Source organism: Trachurus trachurus (assembly GCF_905171665.1).
Source record: "Trachurus trachurus genome assembly, chromosome: 24".
NCBI classification, from domain to species: domain Eukaryota; kingdom Metazoa; phylum Chordata; class Actinopteri; order Carangiformes; family Carangidae; genus Trachurus; species Trachurus trachurus.
This window is the reverse complement of record NC_139910.1, coordinates 1,088,155-1,105,000: the sequence shown is the minus strand read 5'-3', so window position 1 is coordinate 1,105,000 and position 16,846 is coordinate 1,088,155. Positions and strand designations below refer to the sequence as shown.

General features: G+C 44.6%; 2 protein-coding genes across 2 annotated transcripts in view; both read right to left on the bottom strand.

Moving 5' to 3' along the window:
* The window catches only part of LOC311007064 (NACHT, LRR and PYD domains-containing protein 3-like), a gene marked incomplete at its 3' end in the record, with an annotated part of 257,119 nt that overhangs the window by 22,358 nt on the left and 217,915 nt on the right, over positions 1–16,846 (bottom strand). The window lies entirely within an intron of this gene.
* Positions 11,568–14,134, bottom strand: sox11b (SRY-box transcription factor 11b; the record flags this gene model as incomplete). The annotated part of the gene is made up of 3 exons (XM_084000105.1): positions 11,568–11,720; positions 12,816–13,044; positions 13,617–14,134. 3 exons carry the CDS (start codon positions 14,132–14,134, stop codon positions 11,568–11,570), a joined length of 900 nt encoding a protein of 299 aa, XP_083856231.1.

Here is a 16,846-nt window from a genome sequence, read left to right as displayed (position 1 = left end):
CAGCTGCTTTCAAAGAGTTCATTCTCACTAACAAGAGTTCAAAGCTCCTTACATTCATTTACAAACAAGCTCAACTCCGGCCAGAATCGGTCCCGGTCCGGGACTCGGGTCCAGTGGAGTGTCTCAAATCGCACACTTCTCTTAGTGCACTGCTTTACAGTACACTGTAAAGCAGTGCACTGACTTGTGCAGTGCACTAATTTCACCAGGCTAGCACCGTCTCAAATCAAACTCTGCTGCTGCACTTACCGGAAATGACTCGACAGCTTCTTCTTCCATTTTTTAAAATTCTGATTGCAACCATAGCAACCGGCCGTTGTAACCCTATCGCCGACACTTGACAGCACTTTTTGCCGATCAAAACGAGCTATTAAGTTGTGTTTTATTGTGTTAGTGTTGTTGTGTTGTTATTAGTGTTTTTTAAAGACATGTACGCCGGTGTCGCTCCGTCGCTGCTCAAAGCAACCGCTGCCATTTGAAAAGTAGTGACGTGTTTCTGCTTCGTCACTAAGACGGCCGTTAAGGGAGGAAAGTGTCCATCGATCCATACTCAGTGTTCTGGCCGTTTGAGTGCACGTAGCGCACTACATTATCACACTGCTCAGTGTGAACGCACTTATGCACTCAAAATATTAAGTATAAGTGCAGAAGTGCGCGATTTGGGACACACCAGGACTCAGGTCCAGAGCTGCAGGCAGGAAGCTGCTCCCGGAGCGATCAGACGTATCCGAGGGAACGCCGGGCCGATCTCCAGCTCGGCGTTCCCCGATCAGATGTTTGGCAGCAGATGAAAGCGTCGTCGGCGCTCAGCTGGATCCTCTCCGGTCTGATGAACATGCGCTCCGCTCAGGGATAACCCAGGCGACCGCCGAGCCTTGTGGGTAACGGGGGAGACGATGAGGTCATTCAGAGGTCGCCGGAGCAGAAAAGGAAGCCGAGCCGATCCAGCTGGTGGTGCGTTCACTGTCCCTGCAGAAAACAGTTTTCCTACATTTCCCATGATGCCTCAGTCACAGTGGGACTGAGAGCAGACGGAGCGGCTCCACAGTGGAAAGTTTTATACAAACCTCACCGTCGCCTCACGCGCTTTTCTCTCCGTGTCGTTCTGTCGCTGCCCGAGTCCGTTTTCATGTGTTCAAGGAGACTCACAGAGCTCTTCGCTCTTTTAAAGGGATAGTTCAATATTTTGTCAAATTGTTCCCATTGCCATAATCCCTATAGTCACAGCAGTAGGTTTGTTACCTTTAAAGGGACAACGAGGAGTTTCTATTTGGTTATAAAAAGTCTGATATTAATGTGGATGAATCTCCGTTACCACTTGTTAATGGTCCATTTTAGATAAATCTATGGTTTTGTCTCTATGGTTATTTTGTTATTATTAGTGGTGGTGGAAATGCTGGGCGAGCCGACCAGCGTTTCTTTACTTTCGGTTTCGTGGCGAGTCATGAGAATAACGCCGCCGAATCTCCGTTTATGGTCAGAACTACGACGGTATGTGATCGTCTTCCAACCTCTGACTTTAATTCTTGATGAATGAAAACATGAGTCTGTCTTGCGCCGGTCAAAGAATTTCACGGTGCGGAGGCTCATAAGTGTGGAAACACTTCACTTTAACAAATCTCCTCGTTGTCCCTTTAAAGGATAATTTCCGTTTTTTACAACCTGGACCTTATTTCTAGTAGGGTGAATTCGCCTAATGTGGTACATTTTTTGCAATTTAGACTTCTGGTGTATATTGCGATATGAAGCAAACACTTTCAATCTACATCCTGTACCATTCTGAAATCCTTAGGTTGTGATCTAATGGAATCCAAAGAGAAAATTATGATATCACACTCCTAAAAGAAATACCATAGGCTACATATTTCAACTCTGATTGCAAAGTTTTTTGCGGCAATCTCCGTTCCCTAATGTGGGACAGTGCTTTTCCAGGTAAAACTGTGTAGTTGAATAGGTTGAACAATAACAATGGTTGTTTACATGGTTTTATTGTTATAATGCATTGTTTTGAATATTTTACAACAAAAGAAAATTATATTAACTGGAAGTGGTCATAATACTGTTAAAGGGGTAAATGGCTCAGATTTTTTTTTCTTTCTTGTTTCTAAATCTTGTCTTTTTTGATAATGTTCATGAAAAATGTTGTGTTTAGAAGTAATCAAAGGATAGCACATTACTGATTAATTAAACTGAATGTATTTCAGATCACAGTGGCAAAAAAGAGTAAGGCAATGAGACAAAATCAGGGAAAGAAAACATGGGAAAAGAAAGGAAAATAATCAAGCAAATGAACTCAACCAGTGGAAAAAAGACAGGATGAGGGGAGACATTACTGAATATAGGGAGATTACTTAGGATGGTGGCGTCCCACAATTGAGGTTGTTGACCAGGGCTATGACCCTAAGTCCACTCTTTAGCGCAGGGTAAAAGGTCACGTCCACCACACAATTGGTAGAAAACCATTTATACTATAGAAGATGAAGCAGAACTAGGACAATAGGTGATATTATTGAACACTGGTTTGCAATCTAGCATTTATCATGTAAATTAAGATGACTTTTAAACAGACTTTTTAGTGTCCCACATTAGGAGCATGACTGTCCCACATTAGGAAAAACCACCTGTCCCGCTTTAGGAAAGCATGTTTCCTAAAGTGGGACAGTAGAAATGTTGATCAAAATTCTAAATATTGAGAACGGTTACACCATATTAAGATATATTTTAATGCATCAACATATTATAAACACATTTTGACAAAAAATTGCAATAATTTTGTTTTTTTTAATAAATTATGGCCTTAGCATTATTTTTGTCCAAACCCTAAGTAACTAGCATTTTGGTGGTCTTCACACAGGGTGCCTCCGGTTTGAAGGCTGTCCCTCCCAAATCTATGATTGGACATTTGAGATGTCATGTGATTTTGATAATGCAATATCACAGCTTGTGTGAGACCACATTTACATTAACTTTCTTTTGCTATAGGAAGAACTTCACCCATTTAAGCTTAAGTGTCCCACATTAGGCGAATTCACCCTATAAGGGAACGACGCCGCGGAAAAACAAGCACGTTGCAGCGAGTTTCCCTCCCTGTATTTAGACGTTTAGATCGGTTGGTTCACTGTAAAACACCATGAGCCTCCGTAGCGTAGCGCTGAGCAGCTCACGGCTCTGATCCGCCGTTCTAAAAACAGCTTGCACTGACTATTAAAGGATAATTTCCGTTTTTTACAACCTGGACCTTATTTCTAGCATAAAATACGATCATTTACTCACCCAGATAACTTTGGTGTCATTTGGAGTTGTTTTGACGAAATTAGCCCCAGTGGAGCGGCGCGTATATCTGTATAATGCAAGAACACGTGGCAGCAGAATGCAGCCTCTAAATAACACATTATCCACCGCAAAACTCGTTCATTTCACCAATATTTAGTTGTGATAGGCTAGTGCTATTCCCCTCTGAGTCCGGGGTTAGCTGTTATCAACATCCGGGGTCTGTAGGTTGACCTACTGACCTCTGACCTGGATGATGTCATCTCTGAGCGCCACGCGGCTCATTCTGATAATAATCATTCTGCTTCGGCATTCGGGTCCATTTTTATCGGAGCTAGCCGGAGCTTTAGTGAGTCCAGGTTGAGGAGAGGAAGCCTGTGGAAGCTGAACTTCATCCAGCTGCTCATTTGAGTAGCATGTGTCTGCAGACCCGGAGACCGCAGATTCAGACCTGCACGTTTGGACCCGCAGGTTCAGACCCCTTGGTTTTCTGCTACAGTGCCCCCTGGTTTGTGTTATGCTAATGTTACCTGCTCGGAACATGGACGTGCAGACCACGGAAAAAGGTATTGAACGGTTAATCAGTTTGTTTCATGTCATAAAAGTTTTTGTTGAAAATGCATCTGCAGTGTAACGAACGTTTGACTTATAATAGGTTTACAATTAGCCTTATGCACGTCAAATGCTAACCAAGCTTAGCATTTTTCTGCTAGAAGCTCTCTTGGCATATTGTTTTTAATGAAACTGAAACGGTTAATACCGTGTGCATTAAATTAAACACAAATAAAACAGCCTATGTGTAGGTCGTTGGTACTGCCACCGTAGACTCACGTACTGTAAGTGCAACTTTATGCTACAACATGTTGTTTTTATTGACGTTTGTATTTTTTTCTCTAGACAAATTGCTCAGCAAATTGATCCTGGACAGAGAGGACAGGACATGAAATTCCAGTAATGTCCACTTATTTTTATTCATTAGGGCCTCGCCAGACATGTGGGAACGACTGTGGGATTTTGTTTTTCTCACGGTAAGGTTTCTTGTGAAAGTATAAGCACTGCAGGCATCAGTCAACAATGTAAATTGATGGTTCTTCTATTCCAGTATTTATAATTTTGTCTGTTTTCAGTGACGTGGACGAGTTTTGCAGGAGGCTGAAGGCAGATGAGGAAAGAAGGAGCACTGCCATAATATAAAGACTATTTGTGAAAGCCTGTGCAATAAAACATTTGAAACCATTTCATTCCATTCAATTCATTGTAGGCTATTTTAAGACTGTTTTGTCATTATAACCCCAGGAGGTTAATCATTTATTTAGTCCAAAAGATTAAAAAAAAAGTTTAAAAGTAATCCAAGCTTCACAAACAATTAGATCTTCGTGTTTTATTTATTTATTTAGTCCAAAATCTTTTTTAAAAGTTTAAAAGTAGTCTAAACTTCACAAACAATTAGATTATTGGTGTTTTATTTCGACTTTGCCCTGTTGAAAATCCATAAGAAGGGGTCTGAACGGTCCAGACTGTGGAGTTGCAGTTTTACAGTCAGCCAGTAGGGGTCTCTACAAGGGGTCTGAACCTGCGGGTCCAAACGTGCGGGTCTGAATCTGCGGTCTCCGGGTCTGCAGAGACATACTATTGGCTCATTTGGTTCTGACAAGTCAGAAACACGCAGAAACAAACCGTAGCATTAGCGGTAGCAACAAGCTCAGATATGACATCATCCAGGTCAGAGGTCAGTAGGTCAACCTACAGACCCTGGATGTTGATAACAGCTAACCCCGGACTCAGAGGGGAATAGCACTAGCCTATCAGAACTAAATATTGGTGAAATGAAGGAGTTTCTCTGCAGATAATGTGTTATTTAGAGGCTGCATTCTGCTGCCCTGTAGACTCCATTATACGGATATACGCGCCTCTCCACTGGGGCTAATTTCGTCAAAACAACTCCAAATGACACCAAAGTTATCTGGGTGAGTAAAATTTCATGCTAGAAATAAGGTCCAGGTTGTAAAAAACGGAAATTATCCTTTAATTGTCGGTGCAAGCTGTTTTTAGAGCGGCGGAGCAGAGCCGTGAGCTGCTCAGCGCTACGCTAACGGAGGCTCATGGTGTTTCACAGTGAACCGACCGATCTAAACGTCAAAACACAGCAGAGGGAAACTCGCTGCAACGTGCGGAGATGCTGCGTTCACTGGAGGTGGGAAATCTCCCCGCCACCACAACCTCTGTGTGTGTGTGTGTGTGTGTGTGTGTGTGTGTGTGTGTGTGTGTGTGTGTGTGAGACTCAGACGAGGTCAGACGGGGCCAAGCGCCTGTTTCCTGTCGCTCGTTTCCCACCTCAGGCTGAGTGTGTGTGTGTGTGTGTGTGTGTGTGTGTGTGTGTGTAAGGAGGTCGTCACAGCAACCGTTCACACCAACATGACCAGATCACTGAGGAGTCTCCTCTTCCTCCTTCTCCTCCACCTCTTCCTTCCTCTTCCTCCTCCTCCTCCACCTCCTCCTCTTCCTCCTCCTCCTTCTCCTCTCTACTTCTCCTCTTCTTCTTCCTCCTCCTCCTCCTTCTTCTCCTCCTCTTCCCTCCTCTTCCTTCTTCTCCTCCTCCTCTTCCTCCTTCTCCTCTTCCTCCTCTTCCTCCTCCTCCTCCTTCTTCTCCTCCTCTTCCCTCCTCTTCCTTCTTCTCCTCCTCCTCTTCCTCCCTCTTCCTCCTTCTCCTCTTCCTTCCTCTTCCTCCTCCTCCTCCTTCTCCTCTCTACTTCTCCTCTTCTTCTTCCTCCTCCTCCTCCTTCTTCTCCTCCTCTTCCCTCCTCTTCCTTCTTCTCCTCCTCCTCTTCCTCCCTCTTCCTCCTTCTCCTCTTCCTCCTCTTCCTCCTCCTCCTCCTTCTCCTCCTCTCTCTTTACCTCCTCCTCCTCCTCCTCCTCCTCCTCCTCCTCTTCCCGCCTCTTCCTTCTTCTCCTCTTCCTCCTTCTCCTCTTCTTCCTCCCTATTCCTCCTCCTCCTCCTTCTCCTCCTCTTCCTCCACCTCCTCCTCTCTCTTCCTCTCTCTTCCTCCTCCTCCTCCTCCACCTCTTCTTCCTCTTCCCCTTCCTCCTCTTCCTCCACCTCCTCCCCCTCTCTACTTCTCCTCCTCTTCCTCCTCCTCCTCCTCCTCCTCCTCTTCCCGCCTCTTCCTTCTTCTCCTCTTCCTCCTTCTCCTCTTCTTCCTCCCTATTCCTCCTCCTCCTCCTTCTCCTCCTCTTCCTCCACCTCCTCCTCTCTCTTCCTCCTCCTCCTCCTCCACCTCTTCTTCCTCTTCCCCTTCCTCCTCTTCCTCCACCTCCTCCCCCTCTCTACTTCTCCTCCTCTTCCTCCTCCTCCTCCTCCTCCTCCTCTTCCCGCCTCTTCCTTCTTCTCCTCTTCTTCCTCCCTATTCCTCCTCCTCCTCCTTCTCCTCCTCTTCCTCCACCTCCTCCTCTCTCTTCCTCCTCCTCCTCCTCCACCTCTTCTTCCTCTTCCCCTTCCTCCTCTTCCTCCACCTCCTCCCCCTCTCTACTTCTCCTCCTTCCTCCTCCTCCTCCTCCTCCTCCTCCTCCTCCTGATAATCAGCAGCAGTTGAGAAAACACACTGAGCTCAACAGTCTGACCCGTCGCCCCCGTTGCCCCGGTGACCTCCTGACCCCTGAGCCGTGGCTGCGTTGCATTCTGGGAAACGTAAACAGTCGCAGTGAGATGAAACTGAACTTGGAGGAAAAAGACTCTCGTGCTGCGTTCAGGGACGACTCAGATCTTTCCAACCTGCCACCGAACTAAAGTCCCTTAAAGGGACAGTATGTGAGATTTACCCCCATCTAGCGGTGCGGTTGCATGTCGGCACGTATTCTTGCTGTTGCGTTTACGTAAACTCGGGCAGAAGTCAGAAAAACGACACACGCTGCATGTATCAGGATAAACAAGCCTCTATGTAAACAAACGGTCCGCCAGCACGAGGCAAAACAATACAGGCGTGACAATATGTTGTCATGGTGATGTCGTATTGTTTACCTGACCCACGTTTTACCGGCTTTCTCTCGTCGAGTAAAATAACATCCAGTTGGTTTGCCGACGGCGTCACTCACGGCGTCATTCAGGTGTCTGACTGCACCTGAAGGCAACACCAGTGCCTCCGTCCTTCCTCACACTAGCTACACGGTGGTGACAGTTTTAACAGGCGCTGTCTGGAAAACTTTCTCCCCGAGCCGAGAAGCTCCGGCGGCCCGAGTTTGAGGTTACTTACAGCCACGGTGACACTGAACGTAAAACATGGCGATTCAACATGGCAGAGAAGGTTCGGTGAACCCCCCCCTGTATGTTTGTAACGACTTGTAACATCTCATTCTAAGGTACGAGAAAGCGCTCGTTTGTATGCGGGCGCGATTCCACTTCAGTGAAATACGTATTTATGAAAGCGATATTTGATTTTTGTCAATAAAAAGCCAATAAAGTCCCATACTGTCCCTTTAAATGCCAAAATACATCAAAACATTTTTTTTGTTTTTGGAGAAAATAGTTTGTGTCCTTTAGAGCTGCAACAATTCATCAATTAATGGAAGAATAACCGATTATTAAATTCATCATCAACTATTCTGATAATCTAATAATCAGTTTGAGTCGTTTTTTGAAGAAAAAAAAGTCCAACTTCTCTGATTCCTGCTTCTTATATGTGAATATTTCTGGTTGAGAACAATACGGACGAGGTTTTAGCTTTATGTCACATTTTCACGTCACTATATCACCGTTGTGACTACTCTGATGTTTATGAAGTCTATAAAACAAATTGTTGAACAAACATTTTAGATTAGCTGGGCTAACCGTTAGCTGTTAGCCGTTAGCAGTGTCAATAAACAATAACTCAATAAACGGCCCATGAAAAAAATATCTTCTCCAGTGGATATCCTAGTTCCAACATGACTGAGCTAACTGGAGTAGTTTCATGTCGTGTCCCACAACGGGAGGGTTTTAACAGCTGACGTCCTGCTGTTAGCTTAGCTGCTGTTAGCTGTCAGCAGCAGCGAAGCTAACAACTACGATAACCATGACTAATTACAAAAACGTGCACACAGAAATAGTAATGTTTGTTCAATAATTCGTTTTATAGACTTAACAAACATCAGATTTAGTCAAAACGGTTTTGGCAGCCCGGAGCCCCCACATTTGGTACATACACCGGTGGCTAACGCTACCAGTTAGCCGCTAACGCTACCAGTTAGCCACTCGCTAGAACCGGTGGCTAACGCTACCAGTTAGCCGCTAACGCTACCAGTTAGCCACTCGCTAGAACCGGTGGCTAACGCTACCAGTTAGCCGCTAACGCTACCAGTTAGCCACTCGCTAGAACTGGTGGCTAATGCTACCAGTTAGCCGCTCGCTAGAATGCTACTAAAACCCACTTCCGTTGTGGTGTGACGCAATGGATCATGGGAAAATAAAGTGGTGGATAGATACGGACAAAGTTTCACAGACTCAGTAGTAGTAGTTTTTGAGTTGGTTCCAGACCGCAGTCGTTATCAGAGATGGAAATGAGGAACGCCGTCGGACCAGGAAGTGTTTAAAAACGAGGTGCGTGACCACTTCCTGTCTGCGGGGAAACTGGACAGGGTTCCTACAGCTTAAGCCAACTTAAATTTAAGACTTTTTAAGACGTTTTTAATGCCACTTGAAATGAAATTTAAGAACGACTTCACAATAAACACAAATGCAAAAAAAAACAAAAAACGTCACCACATCTATTACATAGAGTTAGGGACAATTTTACCCACTTTCCTATGTGGTCCAAGGTAAAGTGACTGCTACATGAATGATCCCGGGGGGAAAAACTGATTTGGGAGCTGGTGGCGGTGAGAAATTTAGCGTTGACGGCCGCCACTAACTTCTCTATGTCAGAATGTTACCAATTATTTTGAGATTTGAGACTAATTATAATCATAAAATACCACTTACCAAATGTTAACATTTTTAAGACCTTTGAAAAATCGATTTAAGACATTTTAATGCCAATTAAGGCCTTGTTTTTAGGTTAATGAATTCAATGCCTTTTAAGACTTTTTAAGGATCCGTAAGATAAGGGTAAGAACCCTGCGGGAAACCTGCAGATTCTGAAACAACAACAAACACCTGTGATCATCCCTCTCCCCCCTCGTGTGCTGGTGTGGTGCGACCGGTCACTGGTGGGAGAATATCGCAATACTGGACGGTTTTTAAATCGATTTTTTTTTTCAAAAATCTTTTTTTTATATTGTGCAATGTGCATTTGTTCGCCTTTTTTTTTTACATCCAGAGAGTCCAGGTTGTGAAAAGGGTTTAAGTTCACTTTATAATGGAGTATGTTAATTTATAGGCTCCTACAGTGTTTGTGTGCAGATAAATGTTAAAAATGCTAAAGACTAAAAATCATTGAGAGAATCGGCAATATCGTAGAATCACAATTTAATTCGAATCGCCAACAACAAAAAAATCGTAGAAGAATCGAATCCGGAGAAAAGCATATCGTCCCAGCCCTACTGATCAATCAATAACCAATAATCACAGACAGACGGCAGACGGGCGGCTCAGTTCAGTTCCAGCTGATTTATTCAGTGGTGGACAAACAGACTTCATCTTCATCATCATCATCATCATCATGGAGGACACGTCAACTCTGTCTCCTCTGCTGCTACAAAAAAACGCGGGATGCTCCTTTATTTTATGTTTTTCCTCTTTTTTTCCCTTTTCTTTTTTTTTTTTTTTTTTTTTTAATATTGCACAAAAATAATGAGCAAAAACAAAAAAAGATGTGCCGCTGATGATTTTGTTTATATATACACTGTATATATAGTATATAAAAAAATATATAAAAAAATAAAAAACCATGAACAGAAATGCAGCGTCTCTGCAGCAGCTTCCTGTCGGAGACTCACTCACACTCATTTACATAAAGTCTAAACTTTTAACTATCTTACAAACATATACACAACGGCTGGACGGCGTCTCACTTCCTGTCTGTACACGCGTTAAAACAACTGCTGCTGCTGCTGCTGCTGCTGCTGCTGCTGCATCGGAGCGGGGCAGGGGCATCTGAACCCTCAACATGCTCAGGAACAAATCAGAATAATTAGAATAATTAGAATAATATATAAAAATAATAAGAAATCATCAACAGTCTGAATGAAAAGTGGTAGAAAAAGAAGAAAAAGGAGGAGAAATAGAATAGAAGTGCCTGAAACTGTGACATTCCCTTTGACTGTACAAAAATAAGCCTGAAAATAGTTTTTTTCTTTACTTTTTTTTTTACTTCTGGTCTCTTAAAAAGATGAGGTTTGTCTGGTCTGATATCAAAAAGCTGCTCACTTCCGGTTTCTAACCCAAAACCCCCCAAATACAAAACAAACAGGATCAGTCACACAGTCCCAGTCCTGGTTCTGAGAAGCAAAAAGTAAAAAAATAAAGAGTCTTAAATCCTGGTGGTGGTCTTAGTGTTTTAGAGTCATTTCTGGGTCCTGGTCCTGGTCCTGGTCCTGGTCCAGACCCGAGCAACTGAAAAGAAAAATATCCATAAAACCCTGATGGAGGTGAATTTAAGGGATAGTTCACCCCAAAATTTAAATTTCTCACTCATTATCTCCTCCCGCTCATGTGGACTACGGGCTGGGAGAAGTTTCAGAGTCCTCCGTGGCTTCTCTGAGTTACAGCAGGGTCTCGGCGTAGCAGTGCATGTCCATATGAATTAAATAAGTCGTAATGTCCGTCTTGTATTGAAGCCCCGAAATGCGAAATTGCCCCGAAAAAAATGAAATAAGTCTATATTTCAAGCTTGTTTTGTAGCAGAAGCTTCTCTTTATACGAACGCTACAAAACAAGCTTGAAATATAGACTTATTTCATTTTTTTCGGGGACAATTTCGCATGTCGGGGCTTCAATACAAGGCGGACATTACATACGAGCAGCATGGAGGTATTTGGATGTTTTTTGGTGTGTCTTTTTGTTACAAAGACAGTTGGTATCCATTTGCAACCATTATATATATGGACATGCACTGCTACGCCGAGACCCCCTGTAACTCAGAGAAGCCACGGAGGACTCTGAAACTTCTCCCAGCCCTTAGTCCACATGAGGGGGTGGGTAGATCATGGGTGAAAATTCAATTTTGGGTGAACTAACTATCCCTTTAGTTCCTTTTCTTTTTCTTTTTTTGCTGAAGTACCATATACAGTTCAGTCCAGTCCGGTCCGGTTCGGTTCAGTCCGGTCCGGTTCAGTCCGGTCCGGTTAGACCAGCCCATCCCTCAGCAGCTTCCTTCCTTCCTTCTCCCTCAGTAGGTGAAGACCAGCTCGGACCAGTTCCCGGCGATCATCTCGCTGAGCTCCGGCGTGCAGTAGTCCGGGAACTCGAAGTGGGAGCCGAGACTTCCCTCGCTGCCGCCGCTGCTGCCGCACCAGTCCAGGTCCAGATCCCGATCCCGGTCCTGGTTCTGATCCACTAGAGACAGAGAAAGACTCAGGTTCTTCCTCTTCTTCCCGGTGGCGTGGTGGTGGTGGTGGAGGAAACCGGATGAGGCCAACAGGTCATCGAGGTCCAGATCGCGGTCCTGGTCCTGGTCCAAGTCCCGGTCCTGGTCCTGGTCCTCCCCGCTGCAGGAGGAGGAAGAGGAGGAGGAGGAGGCCGGGGAGAGGGGGGGCGGGATGATGGACGATCCCGATCCCGTTCCCTAAAAAAAAAAAAGTTTAAAAACATCATTCAGGAGAGATAAACAGTTATGTTCATATTAAAGCAGAAGTAAGTGATATATTTGTGTTAATATAAGTCTTAAATAGTTGTATCTTCCGACAGCAATCACTTCTATAGAGTGTTTGGTCTGAAACACGGGTCTGTCAGTCACTCTGCTCTGCTCTGAGCCCAGGAGAAAACTTTCCTTGTATCCTACAACCTTTATCCAATGAGGAGAGAGAACGGCATAAAGGGGCGGTCCTCTCTGTGTGTGCAGCCAAGGGATGCGCCTGAATGTGGTGACGTAGGGACGAGGACTGTTATGGTGCGTTCAAGGTAACTCGTAACTCGTGTTTTTCCGACCTGTGAAGTCGTACCAGTTCGATCTGGTACGAGTTCACGAATTTTGAAAATGTCAGAAATGGATTCAGCATCATCAATAACCCCTAAAACCACTCCAATATCGCCCAGATCAGCCAAGTAAATTTTGTTGAAATATTGCCCATATATGCAATTATGCTAATTTATGCTAATTATGTCAGTTATGCTAATTGCCCAATATATATAAATTAGCATCCGGCAGTTTCTGAATGCTGGGGACCCATACTATATATTTCTAACATAAAACTTTGGGGTACTCAACATTTCCGGGTACTCATTGTTGGCAGGTAGACTATACAGGCATCAGGTACTGGATGTAGATATTTACATGTATGGTTCCCTGACGTGTGATGTTCTTGAAGCTGTAGAAGAGCCGTCGCCCGGACGATGACGACGACGGTTCGGCCGAGACCAGAACCTCCTCCTCCTCTGCTTTCAGCACCAACTCCTCCTCCTCCTCCTCTGACTCCTCATCATCATCATCATCATCATCATCATCCTCCTCTTCCTCCTCCTCGTCGTCGGTGAACTCCCGTTTCACGAGCTTTGTGGCTTTGAAGCTGCTGGTCAACACGTACCGGTACCGGGGGTCCTGGTGCTGGGTCCGGGCTCTTCCCTCCGTCTTGCTCGGCTTCAACTTGGAGCATTTCCTTGCAGCCGCGGTGGTGGTGGTGGTCTGGGTCTGGGTCTGGGTCTTGTACCTGGGTTAAAGCAGAAGTAAGCGATATTTTTGTGTTAATATAAGTCTTTAATAGTTGTATCTTCCGACAGCAATCAATAACTCTGGGTCTGGGTCTTGTACCTGAGTTAAACCATAAACTCTTTTTACTTATGGAATTACCTTATTACCTTATGCCTTACCTTAATATTTATTTATTTATAAATATATAGCTTTATTTTACTTTTATTTTACTCCAAGTCCAATAATTGACATAAACAAAGAGACATTTCACAGCACCAATGTGCTGTTATTTAGTATTACTGCAAACACAATGTATTAAGATGTCTATTTGACTGATATGATATTTATAATGTGATCTCTTTTCGATGTAAGGTTCTTCGGACCCCAGGAAGACTAGCTAAACGAAATCAACTTCGGTTTGACTGATATCACCTGGAGTTAATCTGCTTTTGCAAATTAACTCTTAAATTGTTTTTCATCTCTCTGGGCCCCCGTTCATAAGCTGCAGATTTTTTTTTTTTTTTTTTTACAAAATCATATTGTGAATTGAATTTGTATTTTTAAATGATTTGTAAATAAAAAAAAACGAACCTTGAGCCTTGGACCGTGTGTTTCTCCGGGGACTGAGCGGCTGGTTTCCCCCCCGCAGCAGCAGCAGCAGCAGCGGGAGGAAACGCGCAGCCGTCCGTCTTGGGCTTCTTCTTGGGCCGGTACTTGTAGTCCGGGTAGTCGGCCATGTGCTTGAGCCGCAGCCGCTCCGCCTCCCGGATGAACGGGATCTTCTCCGCGTCCTTCAGCATCTTCCAGCGCTTCCCGAGCCGCTTGGAGATCTCCGCGTTGTGCATGTCCGGCGCCTGCTCCATGATCTTCCGCCTCTCGATCTTGGACCAGACCATGAAGGCGTTCATCGGCCGCTTGATGTGGCCGCTGGCCGTCTTGCACCAGTCCCCCGAAGCCGCTGCTGAAGCCGGTGTGACCAGCGGTGTGAGGCTGCAGGCTGAGGCCGGCCGCAGCGCGCTCTGCTCGGGCTCGCTGCGGCCGCTCAGCCCGCTGCGGCCGCCATGATGCTGGAGGTCCCGCTGCTGCTGCTGGAGGTCCCGCTGGACCATGGTCCGGTTCTCCGGTTCTAACGTCTGGTTCCGACGGAGCGGAGCCTCTCTGAGTCCGGTTCGGTTCGGTTCGGTCCGGTTCAGTCGGTCAGTGGGTCAGTTAACCTCGCAGCATCGCTCTGTCTCAACTCTCTCTGCCGTTAAAACCTTCAAACCGGCGTCTTATTAACCGGCTGATGATGCGCGGCCAACGTTCCCGCCCTCAGCCAATCACAGCCCGTCTTCTCCCCCAAACCTTCCCGCCTCCTCAGCGCCCTCAGCCAATCAGCGCCCGACTTCCCCCTCAAAACCTTCCCGCCTCCTCAGCGCTCTCAGCCAATCAGCGCCCGTCTTCTCCCCCAAACCTTCCCGCCTCTGCAGCGCTCTCAGCCAATCACAGCCCAGCTCCGGCCGTGTGCTCCCGCCCACCGGCGTCTGTCCGTTAACTTACTGCTCCAATTCAACTTCCATTGATGAACGATTCCAGTGAAAGTGATCGATATTAATCGGGTTTTTATTGGTGTTTAGTGGTTTTAACAGAACCACAGACCGGAAGAAGTGGAAGTTCAAGCACCAGGTTCATGTGGACTAGACTACATCCTCATCTAGACACGTATCTGTCCCATATTCAACTGACTCTCCAGATTAAGAAGGAAAAATATGTTTCTCACTGACCCAAAAGAATAATAATAAAATTATTCCAAAAAGATATTGTTGCTACCCCTAATATTACTGTTTATTGGAATTGTTTCACAGATCATATTGATTGGGGGAAAAAAACAAAACATGGATGCTTCCTAACAAGTTTTTAATCACAAAATTAAGGTTAAGGAATCAAAATCATACACAAATATTATCCAGTTAATCATTATAGGCTATGCAAAAATTTTAAAAAGGACATTAATATTAACTGCTCTTTCTGTAATTAACATCCAGAAATTGTTTTTCATTTGCTCTTACACGAAAAAACTATGGGCAGACGACCTTAGTAAATTTATTATTGACTCTCTCACTATCTTATTTTACTTTGGGGAACATTTTGTTTTTGGTTTCCATAATCACCCTGAGAAAGAAGGAAAATGTTACTTTTTAATAAATCTGTTTTTATTTCTTGCAAAATTTAATTCATAAAAGTACATTTGCTAAGAAAACCCTCTTGCTTTGATGTTCTTCAAAAAGAAATTGAACTTTATTTTAAGCTAATCACCAAATCAGCAAATGAAAAGGCTATTAAAACCTTAATATAACCTTGTTGTATAATGAACATCAGCCCTGGCTCATGTTCCCTTGTATACTGTTCCCTGTAGACTATTTGTATTTATGTCAACTCCTTATTAAAGCTGTTGAGAAGAAAACAAAACAAAACAGCAATAACAGGAAACAAGAAAAGCTTGAGCTAATGCAGTCATAAACAAAACAAAACAAAAACATAATGATAATAATAATAATGCAGAATCAAATGAAGAGAGAAATGAAATAAATAATTACAATAAATTGTGTTGAGTTAGTTTTATCTGTCAGTATGACGTCATTACTGTAGTTTACTGTGAGTCGTCCTGACTAAAGTTAAATCCTCTTTGCTTTTTGTCATTTATTTTTGGAGAAGTGAGATTTTTACATATGAAAACAAAGTGCAGCTGTGTGTGTGTGTGTGTGTGTGTGTGTGTGTGTGTGTGTGTGTGTGTGTGTGTGTGTGTGTGTGTGTGTGTGTGTGTGTGTGTGTGTGTGTGTGTGTGTGTGTTACCATCCATTACTCAGGAATGTAGCTGTTGTTCTAGGAGCTGTCAGAGGTCAGAGGTCGAGCTGCTGCTGCTGCTGCTGCAGGAAATATTAGTATTAATCAGTGGCACCTACATCGTTACCATGACAACGGGAGAGAGCTGGACCCTGATTGGTGTGTGTGTGTGTGTGTGTGTGTTGGTGGAGGAGTTAATAAGAAACAACAGAAGTTAGTCATAGTGAGTTTCAAAATAAAAGCTTTGACAACAGAAGATGAAATAAATGATATTTTCTACTATATAGGTGGGCCTATATACTATATTGCATGTCTTGGTCTCTTACTATGACTGTAATCTATAAATTGAGAGCTTGTGATGGGGGGGGGGGGGTTGGGGGGCTGTGGAAGACGGTGTTTTTGTGACTGTTGTGTGTTATTGTAATGTTATTTTGTCGTTTATCTGTGTTGGACAGCAGCAGCAGCAGGAAGTAAGGAACACATGAAGGCCGTGTCCTTTCAGAATAAAACACCACCTCATCCAGGCCGGTCTCTGCTCCAGCTGCAGAGCTCCACATCTGTCTGACTCCTCCAGCTGCTGCTGCAGGTTCAGACTTGTAGCTCCCCACCCCCCCCCCCCCCCCTTCCTCCCCTCCTCCCCCCTTCCTCCCTCCCCCCTTCCTCCCTCCTCCACACTTTACATGTGTATGGAGCGAGGGATGGCTGGAGGAGGAGGGGGAGGAAGAACAGCTCGAACCTTTCAGACACAACGAGCGCATGGTAATGAAGTTACAGCAACACAAGGAGGAAGAGGAGGAGGAGGAGGAGCTGCAGGAGGTAACAGAGGTCAGAGGTCATCATCAGAGCCTAGCTGCTCCGTGACACTGTGGTTAAAGGGATAGTTCAACATTTAGTCAGATCCTCCTCTCATCATAACCCTCTATAGACCGAATCACCTTGTTGTTTACAACTACTTCCGGGTAGAAAACCAGCATGAGAACAATAGTGACGGACGAGAG